The 15,261-nt window shown below is 51.5% G+C and overlaps 1 protein-coding gene across 1 annotated transcript; it reads left to right on the top strand.

The window, feature by feature from the left end:
* Window positions 1–750: 750 nt before the first annotated feature.
* rnf214 (ring finger protein 214) lies at window positions 751–12,163 on the top strand. The gene is made up of 14 exons (XM_007908786.2): window positions 751–918; window positions 1,636–2,074; window positions 2,342–2,401; window positions 3,177–3,317; window positions 4,255–4,394; window positions 5,515–5,583; window positions 6,190–6,286; window positions 6,636–6,724; window positions 7,376–7,457; window positions 7,930–8,034; window positions 8,511–8,806; window positions 9,199–9,313; window positions 10,594–10,689; window positions 11,704–12,163. Exons 1-14 carry the CDS (start codon window positions 812–814, stop codon window positions 11,767–11,769), a joined length of 1,902 nt encoding a protein of 633 aa, XP_007906977.2. The 5' UTR covers window positions 751–811; the 3' UTR covers window positions 11,770–12,163.
* The last annotated feature ends 3,098 nt before the right edge of the window (window positions 12,164–15,261 follow it).

Here is a 15,261-nt window from a genome sequence, read left to right on the forward strand (position 1 = left end):
ATTTACAGCGAAGTGTAGTGACTGTGTGTTTTGTAAGGGAGAGCGCGAGCAGCCGACCTGCGCCCAGCGACGACGTCCCCCAAATATAGCCGTGAAGTGAGCGAGAGAGCGAGCGGTGATTTTTTACGCTGGGGCGGGGGGGGGGAGGGCGGGGGGAGGGGGGGGGAGGGCGGGGGGAGGGGCGGGGGGCGGGGGAGGGCGGGGGGAGGGCGGGGGGGAGGGCGGGGGGGGAGGGCGGGGCGGGGGGAGGGGGCGGGGGGGAGGGCGGGGAGGGGGGGAGGGGCGGGGGGGGGAGGGCGGGGGGAGGGCGGGGGGAGGGCGGGGGGGAGGGCGGGGGGAGGGCGGGGGGAGGGCGGGGGGAGGCGGGGGGGGAGGGACGGGGTGAGGGGGCGGGGGGGGGGGAGGGCGGGGGGGAGGGCGGGGGGAGGAAGGGGAGGGCGGTGGGGGAGGGGGGGGGGGAGTGTGGGGGGAGGCGGGGGGGGGAGTGTGGGGGGAGGGGGGGGGGGAGTGTGGGGGAGGGGTGGGGGGGAGTGTGGGGGATTGTCGGGCATTAATTCAGGACGAATGTCATTTGAATTTGATCCCCAATGAACTAATTAACAAACGGATCTAATACGGAACGAACGGCTTTGGGACGACCGTCTGACGGTGACTGCGCGACACGAATGTAATTAGTTGTTGTTTGTTCCTGTCGGTTGTCGGTTGTCGGTTGTCGGTTGTCGTTGTTGTCGTCGTCGGTTGTAACCTCAGCTGTGAAGCCGGGTGTTGTGGAGGTGGTGGGAGGGGGGGAGTCGATCTCCCGGAACTGCCCATGGATCCGACGCAAGAAGACACCGGAGCGGAGGCCGGAGTGTGGGGGGAGATCACAGCGCCCACCGCGACACCGTGTGGAACAGAGTTTGCCGACCGCGCCCTGAGGTACCCGCAACGCCCTGACACTCGCCCACCTGCTCGCTCCGTCCGCTCCGTACCGAACCCCCCCCCCACCCAACACACCCTATCCCCCCAACTCCCCCACCCGCCTTCCCCTCCACTCTCCACCACCCCCGCCCCCGCCCTGCCTTCAGCCCCCCCCCACCCTCTAGAACTCTACCCCACAACCCCTCCGCCTCGTGCCCCCACCCCCCATTTCGAGGCCCGTCTGGACACCCTCCTTTTAATAATAATAATAATAATAATCCTCGCATTTGATATAGCGCTTTTCACGTCGGGAGGACGTCCCAAAGCGCTTCACAGAACACACTGTAAAGTGAATTGACTGTATATTTGTGGGTGAACGCAGCAGCCAATTGCGCACAGCAATGTCCCACAAACAGTCGTAGATTGAAAATGACCAATTTATTATTGTTTTTGGTTTTATTTGGAGGGATTATTATTAGGCTCTGTGTGGAGTAAGGAAACTTGCCTAAGGTTTCAAACTCAGGTCTCTCGCTTGCAAAGCGAGTGCTCTAACCATTGAGCTACAGGACTCCACTTTTCGCCCCTCCCCTCAACCACCCCCCCCCTCCGCGCTTTCGGCCGCCCCCCTCGAGTGGCAGGGAGGGCCGGTCAGGCGATGGGGAAGTTTGCCGCGTCCCAAGGTACCGGCGGACGTTCCTGCCTGACGATCCCCCCACCCCGTGGTCTCCCTCCCAGCGATCCCGCCCGGACGCCTCCTCCCGACTCCGGCCCGAGAGCTGAGGAGCCCAGGGACTCCACCAGCGACCTCTGCCCATCCGACTCTGAGACCCCGAGCCACGGTCAGGAGCCGGTGGAGCAGCAGCAGCAGCACCGGGCGGGAGACCCCGAGCCCCCGGGTTACAGTGACCGGGCGGACGGGTTGCCCCCCCACCTCCTGAGCTCCTCGGGGCTCAAATGGTCGACCGACATCCCGGAGGACGGCTCGGTGGGACCGGGCCTCGGGGACCCCCCCCTGGGAGCGGAGACGTGGGGCCGCGGGCCAGAGGACGGTGCGGCCGGGAAAGGTTCGGGGCCGGAGGCGGCGGCGTTCCTGGACGGGGAACGGACCCGGGAGGACCCGGACGCGGTGCCCATTCCCGCCGCCGGACGGCTGACCGCGGATTCCGCAGCGCAGGTAAAGCACAAACCAGGAATGCGTCCCGGAGCGTTGGGGCTGAAAATTGGAAGAATATTTATAATCATAATAATCCCGGGGTTTGACCCGGCGCCTGAGCCCGCCGTCGAGACGTCTCAAAGCGCTTCCCGGGATACGCTGTAAAGTGTAGTGACTGTGTATAAGGACGGGGTTAGGCTTCCCGGTGGGATCTGTTCAGAGCCGAGGAACGGGTCAAAAAAACAACAATTCCCGCCGCCATCTAACAGCGAGCTTCCGAAATTACAGACGGAGTGCGAGACGGCAGAGGCAGAAGTCAACACGGACCAGGATATCGGGAATTTTATGGTGAGTCCGGAGTCGTGTAGAAGTGCTGACCTAACCCGGTTGCCGAGCCCCACGTTCCGTAGCTTCCCGGCTCCTGGCATTTGCAGGGATGCGTTAAGATCGCTGGGAAAACCCGTCCTTGCACCTCCTCACACGGCCCCCGATCACATTGTCGAGACGTCTCAAAAGCGCTTCACAGGGTTTACCGTGAAGGGAATTGACTATACTCTGTGGCCGATTAAGTCGTCAGTCAACCAAAAGCAGAAGAGGCTTTAAGACGTTTTCTTTTATGTTGCTCTTTCATGCCCGCCCGCCTCGCTCCAAATGTACATCTTCGACCGTGCTTTTGGGGCACCTTTCCCCCCACCCCCACCCACCAGCCCCCTCCCCAGCCCCAGGCTCAAGTGTCCAGCCAGCATCGTCAAGCTCTTCGTGGCGTCCTCCCAGTGTGAGCGGCACTGAACGCAAGTGTAAACTGTGTATCAATGGCCAAGTTGTGTGGGTTTAGTTGGTTAGACTCCAGCAGTTACCCCAACGCACACTCTGGGCTCCCCCCCCCCCACCCCACCCTTCTCAAGCCTTGGCTCTCGCCAACCTGCGCCTAATACTCTCCGGAATTAGGTAAACAGGGTACCAGACACCCGGTGCAAAAAAAGCAACTGTTAGCTGCGTCTCACATGTTTCTCTCCCCACCCACCCCCCACCCCCCCACCCACCCCCACCCCACCCCCACCCCACCCCACCGCCCACCCCCCACCCCACACCACCGCACACTCCATTGTCGTTGCGACTTTAGAAAGCGGTGACCTGCGAGAGGGAGGTTCTGAAGGAGAGATACCAGGAAGTCCTGGATCGGCACAGGCAGCTGGAAAACCAATTACAGATTAAAATCCGATGTCTTCAGCAGCAGGCGGAGGAGGAGAAGAACATCTGCCAGGTACCAGCCTTCCTGCGTCTCCATCGTCCTCCGTGGCGTCCAGCGGTGTAGAGGTTTAGAGCGCGGGGAATCGGGCAAGTGTCATTTTTAGGAGAAGCATGGTGTAAACGGGACATAGTCAGCGAGTTCAGTCACTTCACATAAGAGCCAAGAGGGGGAAAAAAAACCAGGACAACAATTGCTATTTATTTAACGAATAATTTAACGGGAGGATGTCTCAAAGCGCTTTGCACAGCTGACTTGGAAGATTGATGAGGATTGTGTCCCCCACTTTTAACCAACTGGAGAAATGCCAAGTATTTTTACTTACACTCACGAAATACACAGTCCCTCCACTTTACAGTGCATCCTGCGAAGCGCTTCGAGGCGTCCCAATGAGGCGATGAGCCACTATATCAAATGTAAAGATTATTATTGTTACTGTATTGAAACGCACGGTCACTACGCACCACAGAAATAAAAAAACGTGCGAAGCATTCGGATTACAGTTACAGCACGACGAGGTGCCGCATCAAACGTGAGGATTATTAATTATTCATTATTATCATTACAACCCGGCTCTTTATACGCTCGCCTTTGCTCGATTTTTTTTTGACCCAAGAGCGATTAAGTGAGGTGATTATGGTAATAATAATAATAATAATAATAATGACAATAATAATCCTTGCGTCCGCCGTCACGTCTTCGAGACGTCTCAAAGCGCGTCACGGAATGTACTGCCAAGTGAATCGACTGCATATATTTTGTGGGCGAAGCAAAATTCATAATTTATGGTTCATAATTCTCCCGGCACTTGGAGGTGTCGGCTGCCGTTGCCGCGGTAACAAGAGGACGGATCGACGACGCGGTAAGGCACTAAAACAAACGCCAGGAATATGATTATGAATATTATTATTATTATTATTATTATCACCGTTGTTGTCACTAATCGTCTTAGGAGAATGGAAAGCAGATTCAGGAGGTGAAGACCAAGTTGGAAGAACTGAAGAAGAAGTCTGAGAGGGAGAAGAAGGAGTATCTTCAGAAGGAACAGGAGATGAAGAGTGAAATCGAGAAACTTTACGAAACCGGGAAGCAGTAAGAGCGAGATTAACCGAGAAGCCTTCGGGCGGGTGTGCGTGCTGTGGGGGGCCTGCGCGGTCCGCGCGTGCGCGCGCGCGCGCTCCCAACGTGTGGCCTGTGTTCCGTGTGCGCGCGTGTGCGATCCCTGCATGTGCGTGTTGGCCGCGTGGTTCAGTTCACGTCCTGAGATTCCCACTTGTATTTCTCGCACGGCACCCATTGTAATCTTGTTATGCAGGACTTTGTGGGGTCCCGTAGCTCATCGGTTAAGAGCACTCGCCTCGCAAGCGAGAGACCCGGGTTCGATTCCCGGACGGGGCGAAACCTTGGGCGAGTTTCCTTACTCCACACACACACACACACGTCTCTGTTTACGCGGCAGTAAGTAAGAACCCGGTTGTGAGTCAATTGGCGGATCTCTTTTCTGGGGTAATAATCCCTTCAACAAAATAATAATTTGGTCACTCGGCTGTTTGCGGGGACGCTGCTGTGCGCAATTGGCTGCCGCCGGGTTTCGCCCACAAATATACAGTCAATTCACTTTACAGTATTCTCTGTGAAGCGCTTTGTGACGTCTGAATGACGTGGAGCGCTGTATCAAATGCAAGGATTATTATTATTATTATTACTATTATATTACCCACGTCTGTCCACCAGGTGGCGGCGTCTGACTTAACCACAGATGGCATTGCCATGGGGTAGGGGTAAAAATGCGAGATTTCATAACTGTTTCGGTGTGATATTTACTGTTTGTGCGGCGAAACCGTCACCCGAGCGGTTAACCGTCCAGTGCCTTGGGACATCCTCCCGACGTGAAAGGTGCTATGCTCTGTAATGGGAGTCCTGTCGCTCAGTGGTTAGAGCTCTTGCCTCGGGCAAGTCTCCTTACTCCACACACCTGATAATAATTCCTCAAGAGAAAAAAAACAATAATCACACAGTCACTTAATCCACGGCTGTCTGTGGGACGCTGCTGTGCGCAATTGGCTGCCGCAATTTCGCCCACAAAATATACAGTCAATTCACTTTACAGCCTATTCTGCGAAGCGCTTTGAGACGTCTCAATGACGTGACAAAGCGCTGTACCAAATGCCAGGATCATTATAATTTGCTGCTGTTGTTGTTGTTGTTCCAGGTTAATGAAGGAGCAGGAGGAGAAGGGGATCCAGGTGGCAATCTTAATCAGCGAGCAGGCGGAGAAAAAGTAGGTGCTCGAGGTGTTATTAAATCAGACGTCACTTAGATACGAAGTGAGCGCTGTTATATGAGCAAAACATAGCAGCTAATTTGTGCCACCGACATCCTACACATCGCAATGAGATACGCAATTGAGTTGTTTTTGGATTTTGGGGTTGAAGTTGGACGAGCAAGTTTCAAAGACGTCCCAAAGGGCTTCACAGAATATACGGTGAAGTAAATTGACGGTGTATTTTGTGGGCCAAACGCGGTAGCCAATTGCGCACACTATGGATTGAAGTGACCAATTTAATATTGTTTTTTTGAAGGAATTATTGCTCCCTGGAAAAGCTCCCTGACCGATCGCCTAACAACCGGGTTCCTACTTACCGTAAGGTAAACAGAGGCGCGTGTGTGGAGTAAGGAAACTTGCCCAACCTTCCGCTCTGCCCGGCTGGGAATCGAACCCAGGTCCTCTCGCTTGCGAGGCGAGTGCTCTAACCACTGAGCTACAGGACTCAACAGGTGTGAGGGGAGGGCGAGGTTAACATCAACAGTGAGATGGACAGACCCAACTCGTGACACGTTGGTTCATTAATCGCGACCTTCTCCCTTTCTCCTGTCCCTGCCACAGGGAGAAGGTCAATGGGGACTTGGCGAGAGCCAGGCAGCATCACAACGAGGTGAACAAGAAGATACTAGCGGAGACAGAGAGAGCGTTAAAAGCCGAGGTGTGTGCCAAGAAGCTGGTGTAGGCTTGTCCCCTTCCTCTCTCCCTCCCTCCCATTTTCTCATCTCTCAGTAGCCTCCTGTGTTCCTCTGCCACTCTCCCGTCACTATGTTCTCTCTCCTCTGCTCCCAGCAGGGCTTCCCCTATCCCCAATAAGTTGTGCGTCAAAACATTTCTCGTGATCTCCCCCATTTGCTTCATTGCTGGCTATTGGCTCAGTGGGTAGCAGTCTCTCTCTCGCTCTCTCTCTCTCTCTCTCTCGCTGGTAAATCCACTTCTGCGAAGGGCTTTGAGATGTCTTGAAGACGCAATGAGTCGCTGCGTCGAATACGAGGATTATTCCCTTTCAGGTGATTTCCCTGGAGAGCAAAAGGCAACTGGCGGTGATGATGTTGGACCAGGCGGAGATGGAGGCGGAGATGCAGATTCGGAACTCGGGGTCAGTGTCCTTCCATTCGCGTCCGAGTAGAGTTAGTGTGTGTGTGGTGTGTGTACGTTTGTGTTTGTCCATGTGGTGTGTGTGTTTGGTGTGTGTGTGTGGAGGTGAGTGTGTGGCGTGTGTGTGGGGATGGGTGTGTGATGTTGGTTTGTGTGTGTGGGGGTGGGTGGTGGGTGGTGGTGTGTGTGGGGGGCTGGGTGTGTGGGGTCGGTTTGTGTGTGGGGGTGTGTGTGTGGGTGTGGTGTGTGTGTGGGGGTGGGTGGTGTGTGTGGGGGTGGGTGGTGGTGTGTGTGGGGGGCTGGGTGTGTGGTGTGGGTTTGTGTGTGGGTGGTCGGTAAGAGAGATGCCTCTCAATGGGGTGGGTGTAGGGGTGGGGGGTCTTTTAAAAGTGGGGAGAGAGATGACATAGGGGTTTGGAATGACTCCCACCCCCACCCCCAACCCCACCACCCCAGCTCAGGTGCAATCCCTGATCTGTCCAGCAACAAGGGACGTCCTTCTGACGTAAGTATTAATTTTATCGTTGTTGTTCTGGAGATGTGGGGAGGGGGAGATGATGGAGGGCGGAGGGGTTTTGTGTGGGGGGGTTGTAGCAGCTGGGGGCTTGACCCCTCTGAAGGAGCTTTCTACCATTTTCCCTTTTTCCTGCAGGTCTCTGCCCATCAACTCAGGCCATCTGCAGGAGTGGCAAGTGAGGCTGAGTGATATTCGTATACAGAAGGAGAGTTTGAAGGCAGGTACCGGGGGTGTCAGAGTGTGGCGTAAATTGTTGATGTTGTTGGATGATGTTCGCGGATCGAGATGACGTTAAAGATCCTGTGGCACTGCTGGAAAAGTGAAAAGAGTTTCTCTCTCTCTCTGTCTCTCTCTCTCTGTGTCTCTCTGGCCAACAATCCCCAAAATAAAATAACTTTTCCTCTCTGGTGGCTGTTTGTGGGACGTCGCTGCGCACAAATCGACTGCCGAGTACGGCTACGAGGTACACACTCGCTCCGCTTGACAGTAAATCACGTGAAGCTTGTTGTGGTGACCGGGAGAGAGAGAGAGAAACTCCCTTCTCTTTTCAAATAGCGCCACAGGGATCTTTAACGTCCAACTGACAGGTAGACCCGGGACCTGGGTTTGACGGTCCCATCTGAAGGACGGCACCTCCGGTAAACAACATAGCGTCGATTGTTGTATGATCGCGTTTTATCGTCTTTCAGAAGCAGTATAGCGCTCAGATCGAGATGGTGAAAAATGGGGCCAAGCTCAGCAGTCTTTCCATCATTCCACCCCCCAACCTGCTCCCAGCCCCCGCAGAGGTTACGGTAAGGCAGTCAAACGGACTCGCACACTTACACCTCCACTCAGAGCAAGACAAGAGTCCCATAGCTCAGCGGTTAGAGCACTTGCCTCACAAGCGAGAGGACCTGGGTCCGAATCCCGGGTGGGTCAGGGCAGAGCGAAACCTTAGGCAAGTTTTTTTACTCCACACATACCCACACCCACACACATCCACACACACACCTCTGTTTACCCAGCGGTCAGTAGTAACCCACTTGTTAAGTTAATTGTCGGATCGCTTTCCGGAGGTAATAAAAAATAATAACAATTTTTTAAAAAATGCAGCGTCTCAATCCACGACTGTTTGTGAGACGCTGCTGTGCGTAATTCGCTGCCACGTTTCGCCCCCAAAATATAGAGTCAATTCACTTTACAGTATATCCTGTGAAATGCTTTGAGACGTCTCAAAGACGTGATAAGGCGCTGTATCAAATGCACAGATTATTATTGTTATTTACAGGCTGACGCCATGCTGAAAGGAAGGTGGCCGGGCTCCATCCCTCTGAATGCCTTTCAAACCCTCAGCGTAGCTCCGGTTACGCCACACTTCCCAACTCCGTTCTTCCCCAGCAGCTCAGGATCGACTCCGCCCTCCCTCCCCGGGGCCTTCTATCGCAGGAATCTCCCGGGAGCTCCCCCGGGGTTGGGCGGATACTCGGAGGCCGAGGGGATGGGATGTCCCCCTGCCCCCAGGACCGTGGCCAAACTGGACAAACTTCTGGAGAAACTGCAAGCGAAGTTGCCTCATTGTAGCCGGTAGGTTCCGTTAATAATAATAATAATAATAATAATAATAATCCTTGCATTTGATTTGGGCCCTCATCACGTCTTCGGGAGGTCTCAAAGGGCTTCACAGGATATACTGTACAATGGAGTGACTGTGTATTTTGTGGACGAGACACGGCAGCCACACAGCAGCGTCCCACAAACAGTTGTGGATTGAGCGACCTCCTCCCCCCACCCCCCCTCAAAGGTTGGGGCTTACTTGGGGGGGCAGGGGATGGGGAAGGGGGAGTAAATGGTAGGGCCTAAGCTGCTGCTATAATAATCTTGGCTTCAGTAAATGCAAATTGTTGCTGTGATAATATTGGCTTCAGCCTCTATTGTGTTGTGACCATGTCCACCTCTGGCTTCCCCGCTCCTTCCAGAGCTCAGTTGACGCAGCAGATCAAGCAGATCAAGATGTCGCGGGGATCAATCGCTGACCTCTCTGTGGACGAGCTAATGAATCTAGTGGCTCAGAGACTGAATGAAGCTGAACAGGTCCGTCTCTTCTCCCAGACACCCCCCCCCCCACCACCCCGTTCGCTCTACACCGTCACAAACCCATGAAAATGCAATGCCAGTCGTGGGTGCAGCAGTTAGAGCGCTCGCCTCGCAAGCGAGAGGACCTGGGTTCGATTCCCGGGCAGAGCAAAACCTTAGGCAAGTTTCCTAACTCCACACACACGCCTCTGTTTACCGAGCAGTAAGTAGGAACCTGGTTGTTAGTCAATTGTTAGGTCTCAATGGGTAAACAACAACAAAATGACATTACACAACGCCTTTCACGTCGAGAAGACATCTCAAGCCGCTGGACAGTGAGGGATTCAGACCCGAGCTGGGGGTTGGTATCAGGAGGGGGTGGAGGGCAGGGGAGGGTGGGGGTAGGAGGGTGACCGAAGGCGTAGTCAAAGAGGAGGGTCTTGAGATGGGCCTTGAAGGAGATAAAGGAGGGGGCGAAGAGAATGGACTGTGGGATGGGGGCAGAGAGGCTGAAGGCCCGACCGCTGATTTTTTAATGTGTTTGTTTGTGTGTGTGTTGCTGTATATCGCAATCACTTCTGTCCGAACCAAGTAGAATTGGGTCTCATTGTCATCCAATCTTTCTCTTGTCTGGAGACCAACCGGTCGGTTTCTGTGTGTGATAAGTTACCGGCTCGCACGCGCTTTCTGGAAGGTTTCAGCCTGAGGGCGTGAGGGAGCTTTGGAAGCCCTTTTGGAAAGACCTGCGCTTGGCCCAATATATCTTTCTGTTAATAATAATCCTCGCATTTGATACAGCGCCTGATTAAGTCATTGAGACATCTCAAAGCGCTTCACAGGGTAGACTGCAAAGCGGAGTGACTGTGTGTTTTGTGGGCGGAACGCGGGCAGCCAGTTTTCACGTAGCATCGTCCCACAAACAGCCGTGGATGGTGTGGGGGTGAGGTGATCCATTTTTATTTGGGGGATTGTTAGCCAGGACATCGAGAGAGCGAGAGAGAGAGAGAGAGAGAGAGAGAGAGAGAAACTCCCTTCTCTTTTCGAATAGTGCTAAGGGGATCTTTAACATCCACCTGAATAAGCAGACGGGGAGTTTGGTTTAAACATCTCATCCGAAAGAACGGTTTATTCCTTTTATTAGCTGTCTATCTAGTTCCCTGTTGAAAGCCAATTGGGATTGTGCCCCGAAAGGGTCGGGGGCGGAGTGGGTTAGTGTTTGTTTTCAAACGTTTTCAAGATGGAGGCGCTGCGATTGGGAAAATCTCTTTAACGCCTCGTTGGTTTTTTTTTCATATCAGTCCCCTGGGAGCCCCCGCCTTTGCCTGATGTGCCAGAAGGTCGTGCGGGGGAACGAGGTACATCCCATGAGCTGTTCGCACATCGTCCACAAGGAGGTAAGGGGGTCTTCGGGCCGTCGCTCCGCGCTCCCACGCCCACCGTCCCCCGAAGAAGTGTTTGACAACCCTTGCCCCTGCCCCAGCCCTCCTCCCCCACCCGCCCCCCACCTCCGTATCTGGCCTTAGCCCCCCCACCCCCACGCCACCCCAACCAAAGAAAACCGTCCGCTCGCACTCACTCCGTCATTGTTTGGGGGGACGGACACCGCTGTGCACACTTGGCCGGTGCCTTCGCCTGCACAAATAAGTCACTGCGCTTTACGTTAAATCCTACGAACCTCTTTGAGACGTCCTCCCGACTTGAAAGGCGCCGTAACAAACGGCTGCAATATTATTATCATTATTATGTTATTACAGTTTAAATCATTATGTAGAGGTAATTTCTTCGTGGTTGTCAGCGATGGGTCAGCCTGATTTATACATGAATCGATGGGTGTTGCTTTTCTGAATACGTTTGAGCTTCCCCAAAATAACTACTTTTTGTAGGAGGTTGTTATCTTGTTCACCAGTTACCTTGTCAAGCCGTTTCTGAATAGTCTTGTTAGCAGTCCCAGTTACACTGGTAATTATGGGAACTATGTTTATTTTACATCACCGCATGTGTCCGCATTCAATTTGTGGATCATCATATTTCTTGATTCTCTCTCGTTTCTTGTTTTTCACATTATAATCACTTGGGAGAGCCACATCATTAATAATGTCACATGTACGTACAATCTATTTGATTCTTTGTGATAATATCTGGTCTGTTGCAGATAATTGTCCTGTCTACATGTACTTGTAAATCCCATTATTATTATTATTATTATTATTATTATATTGCGCTGCAAACACTTGAAGAGCGAATTGGGGACAGTCGTGTGTTGTGTTGTGTTGCTGCTCCTGCCAGGAATTGGTTGGGATCTCGAGTTGGCGAGTTCGCTGAGTGTGAGATGCCAAGAGACAGAAAGGAGGCAAACATGTCTGTTTTATTCTAACCTTGGTTCTCGGTGCTTGTTTTTATTTTGCCAGTGCATCAAATATTGGGCGCAGTCCAACAAGAACAGCGCCTGTCCCTTCTGTCCCACGCTGAGGTGACCAATGTGTATCCACGAGTCTTGACAGAAGCTTGGATCGCAACGAGGATTCATCTTCCAAACCTACTCCTCCATCAGTGATGGGGGGGGGGGTGGGTGGGGAGAGAGAGGAGGGGGGGTAGTAAAAAAAAAAGGCCCTGCCATCTTCTCTTGACCAAAAACTGAACTCGAACATGGAATGGGTCATCAGATTATTATTAGTAGTAGTAAAAGTCATTTTGTTATAAATGTGGACCAAAGTGTTCACTGACCACATGGCTATCAAGAAAGTAAGGATATTGTCCCCATGTGTGGAGACTGAGGTAAAGAGGAATGTGTTTTTATATATATATATACATGTATATCGATAAATATATATCAATGGTTGAACGCTCAATAAAGGTATGGTTGATAAACTGTGTGTCCCATTGCCCATGACATTCACCTACAAAATACAGTCAATTCACTTTACAGTATAATCTGTGAAGCGCTTTGAGACGTCTCGAAGGCTCTAAATCAAACGCGAGGGTTAGTATTATTATCATCATCCCCCGAAGTCCACGTGTACTAACGCAGAGAGTCGGAAGGTTTCATTCACCCAGCTTTGTTTTTTTTATCATGAATTATTAGGATTAGTCCCTCAGAAACGGAATAATTGCAATTGCTTTTCATGTAATATTAATGAAATCCGCATCCGATTTCAACCCCCGTCATTGAAAATTAACAGCTATTGATTTTAACAGTAAAATGATTCAAAACTTCCTTCTGCCTGTTAGGAGGAGGCGTGCGGTGTGTCAATTAACCCTCCTCAGCAATGGATCGCCTCAGGAAAGAAGATTCGACTGCTATTTTTGTACGTCTTTTTTTCTCTGTTACAGAAAGAAAATGTGCAGCAACGTGTGGGACTGGGAAGAAGTAATGAGCTGGATGGTGAGAGGAAGCTTAACGGTGTGTGTTGTGTCTGTGTGTGTGTGGGTGTGTGGGTGGGTGTAATAATCTCTTAATAATAATTTGGTCACTCAGTCCACGGCTGTTTGTGGGACGCCGCTGTGCGCCGCGTTTCGGCCACAAAATATACAGCCGCTACACTTTACAGTTTATTCTGTGAAGCGCTTTGAGACGTCTCGAAGACGTGGTGAGGCGCTATAATTCGGATGAGATGTTAAACCAGCATGCAACAAACACACGTGTTCACGTAGGATGCCAATGTACTTTAAGCGTTCTGAGACGCTGCCCTGCGCGAAGGGCGCGATATAAATGCAAATTGTTGTTGTCATACAGTACACGCGCTCTCACATACGGCTAACGCATACCCACCGGAGATGTACTTAATCCCATCAGCCCAGGCTGGACTCAAACACACAAGCTTTGGAGATGAAAGGCTGGTGAGTAACTTTGACACCCAGCGCTGGATTTAAGTTAAAACAGGAAAGGGTTTCTAAATTCTACTGAAGTACAAAGACTCCCAAACAGACACAATATTCCTGCCCCGTGTCGGCTTCTCTTCATTCATTCCTCTGCGTCTATTCTGCCTTTCACTGTGAATACACGGCACGCTCCGCAGATGTGACTTGAATCCTTCCAATTTTAAGTCGGTTTTGGAGCTTGGCTCTTTATTTATTCAGTTCCTTTCTTCCTTCTATCCCCCCCAACCCCCCCCCGCCACCATCTCCCCTCATTCCACTGACCTCCCAGTCGTTCGGGGTTAATTTGCGGGGATGTTGCCGTGTGTAAATTGGCTGCCGCCTTTCCCAGCGGAATAAAAACTTGAAGCAAAGCCGTTTGAGATGTTTCACTGGGATAATTGGTTGCTGGCCTCCCCGCTGTTTGTAGGACGTCACCTGCAGAAAATGCCCGGTCACCGCGCTTCACGGAGAAGCACTTTTGAGGCGTGAAAGACGTTGCATCGAATGCGAGGGAAATACAAAATGATTGCGAAGTCGGTGCTTTTGTTTTGTTTCGTTTTTATTAACAACTTAATAAAACAATAATTACGTGGACCAATTCATTTACAGAAATCCTAATTTTACGGAGTACCGTTTTCTCTGGGGTGAGGGGGGAGGGGTGAGGGGGGCGCGTAGGGGTGGGGGCAAAGAGAGACACGGAGACAGAAAAGCTATAAAAGTGACCAATTGTTAATGGGTCAAAGTAGGGACTACAAACTATACAATTGTTCATTACCCTACTTTAGTATTCATACCTTTACATTTGCTTTCATAAACCACTGCTTTCTTCCTCTCTCCCCTGAAATTTGCTAAATATCCTTCCAGGTGGTTAAAGGGGAGTTAGGAAAAGGTCACCAATCGTGAGGTCGTTTGCAAAATTAAAACAAGCGTTTCTTTTTTGTTTTTCCCGCTGCATAGCCCTTTTAATCGGTGAAGTGTGAGTCCCACCACCCCACCACCACCCACCTTACCCCCCCTCCTCCAATGGTCGTTGTTCTTCACCGCCTTACGCTAACCAGAGGAACGCAACACTTGAGAAATCACACCAGATGACGGGGGGGGCGGGAAATCCTTGCTTTCTGTCTGTGGTGGGCGCGAGAGTATTAGCACCAGATGACCATTTGCTTAATATACTAGGTCTCTCAATGGATTGAGTGCAAGACGTGAAGGCCAAACACATTATGGGTTGAAATCCCAGTGGGTTCACTCAGCGCTTTGCTCCCTAAATTAATACCTTCCTTCTGGAGAGAGGTGAGGCTTTTTCTCCCTGGCAATGTGCTGGGGATAATCACTGTCAATGGCTTGCCCCTCATCTCCTTGATGAGATATTATCTCCAGCCCTGCGAGCTAAAGCCCCGATGGGACATCTTGTCTAACGTGGGGGCATAGGGGAGCTTCCACATTGGACGGAACTTGTGAAATGCAGTATGCTGGCGAACAGCTCAAGGCAATCAAAAATGATCATTGCCTACAGCAATGGTGGTCAACTCGTGGCTCATGGGGTGATATCAAGAAACTGCCTTGTCCAACATTTGTCTAAGTCCAGGTAAGTCTGTGTTAAATCCGTATTTTGTTTCCAGTAGCTACTGAATAGATATACTTATGATGTGGCCGTAAATCATAGAATCATAGCAGAAGACCATTTGGCCCATCATTCCTGTGTTGGCTCTTGAAAGAGCTATCCAACTAGTCCACTCCTCCGCTCTTACCTGATAGCCCTCGCTAATTGTTTTCCTTTTCAAGTACCTATCCAATTCCCTTTTGAAAGCCACTATCGAATCTGCTTCCACCCACTCTCTCAGACATCACGTTCCAGATTATAACAACTCTCTGGGTAACAAAAAATTGAAGTAATCAAGAAATATTCAAACCAAGAAAAATGTATTGGGTTGACTGAGGTCAGCTCTGGTCCAACAGACTGACAACCAGACAAGGAACATTAATCAATATGAAACTTATCCTCTCTGTAAGGTCCCTCGGAATTTACACCAACCTGTTTTATATCAGACCAGCAGAACAATAATAATAATAATAATCCTTGCATTTGATACAGCGCCTTATCACATCTT

This window comes from Callorhinchus milii, unplaced genomic scaffold (genome assembly GCF_018977255.1).
Source record: "Callorhinchus milii isolate IMCB2004 unplaced genomic scaffold, IMCB_Cmil_1.0 Scaffold25, whole genome shotgun sequence".
NCBI classification, from domain to species: domain Eukaryota; kingdom Metazoa; phylum Chordata; class Chondrichthyes; order Chimaeriformes; family Callorhinchidae; genus Callorhinchus; species Callorhinchus milii.

Bases quoted from the DNA above. Each gene is read 5' to 3' on its own strand.
- rnf214 (XM_007908786.2), top strand. From the start codon at position 812: ATGGATCCGACGCAAGAAGACACCGGAGCGGAGGCCGGAGTGTGGGGG. The intron at 8,035-8,510 runs GTAAGGCAGTCA...TGTTATTTACAG, and splicing joins CAGCCCCCGCAGAGGTTACG to GCTGACGCCATGCTGAAAGG. The intron at 10,690-11,703 runs GTAAGGGGGTCT...TTATTTTGCCAG, and splicing joins CGCACATCGTCCACAAGGAG to TGCATCAAATATTGGGCGCA.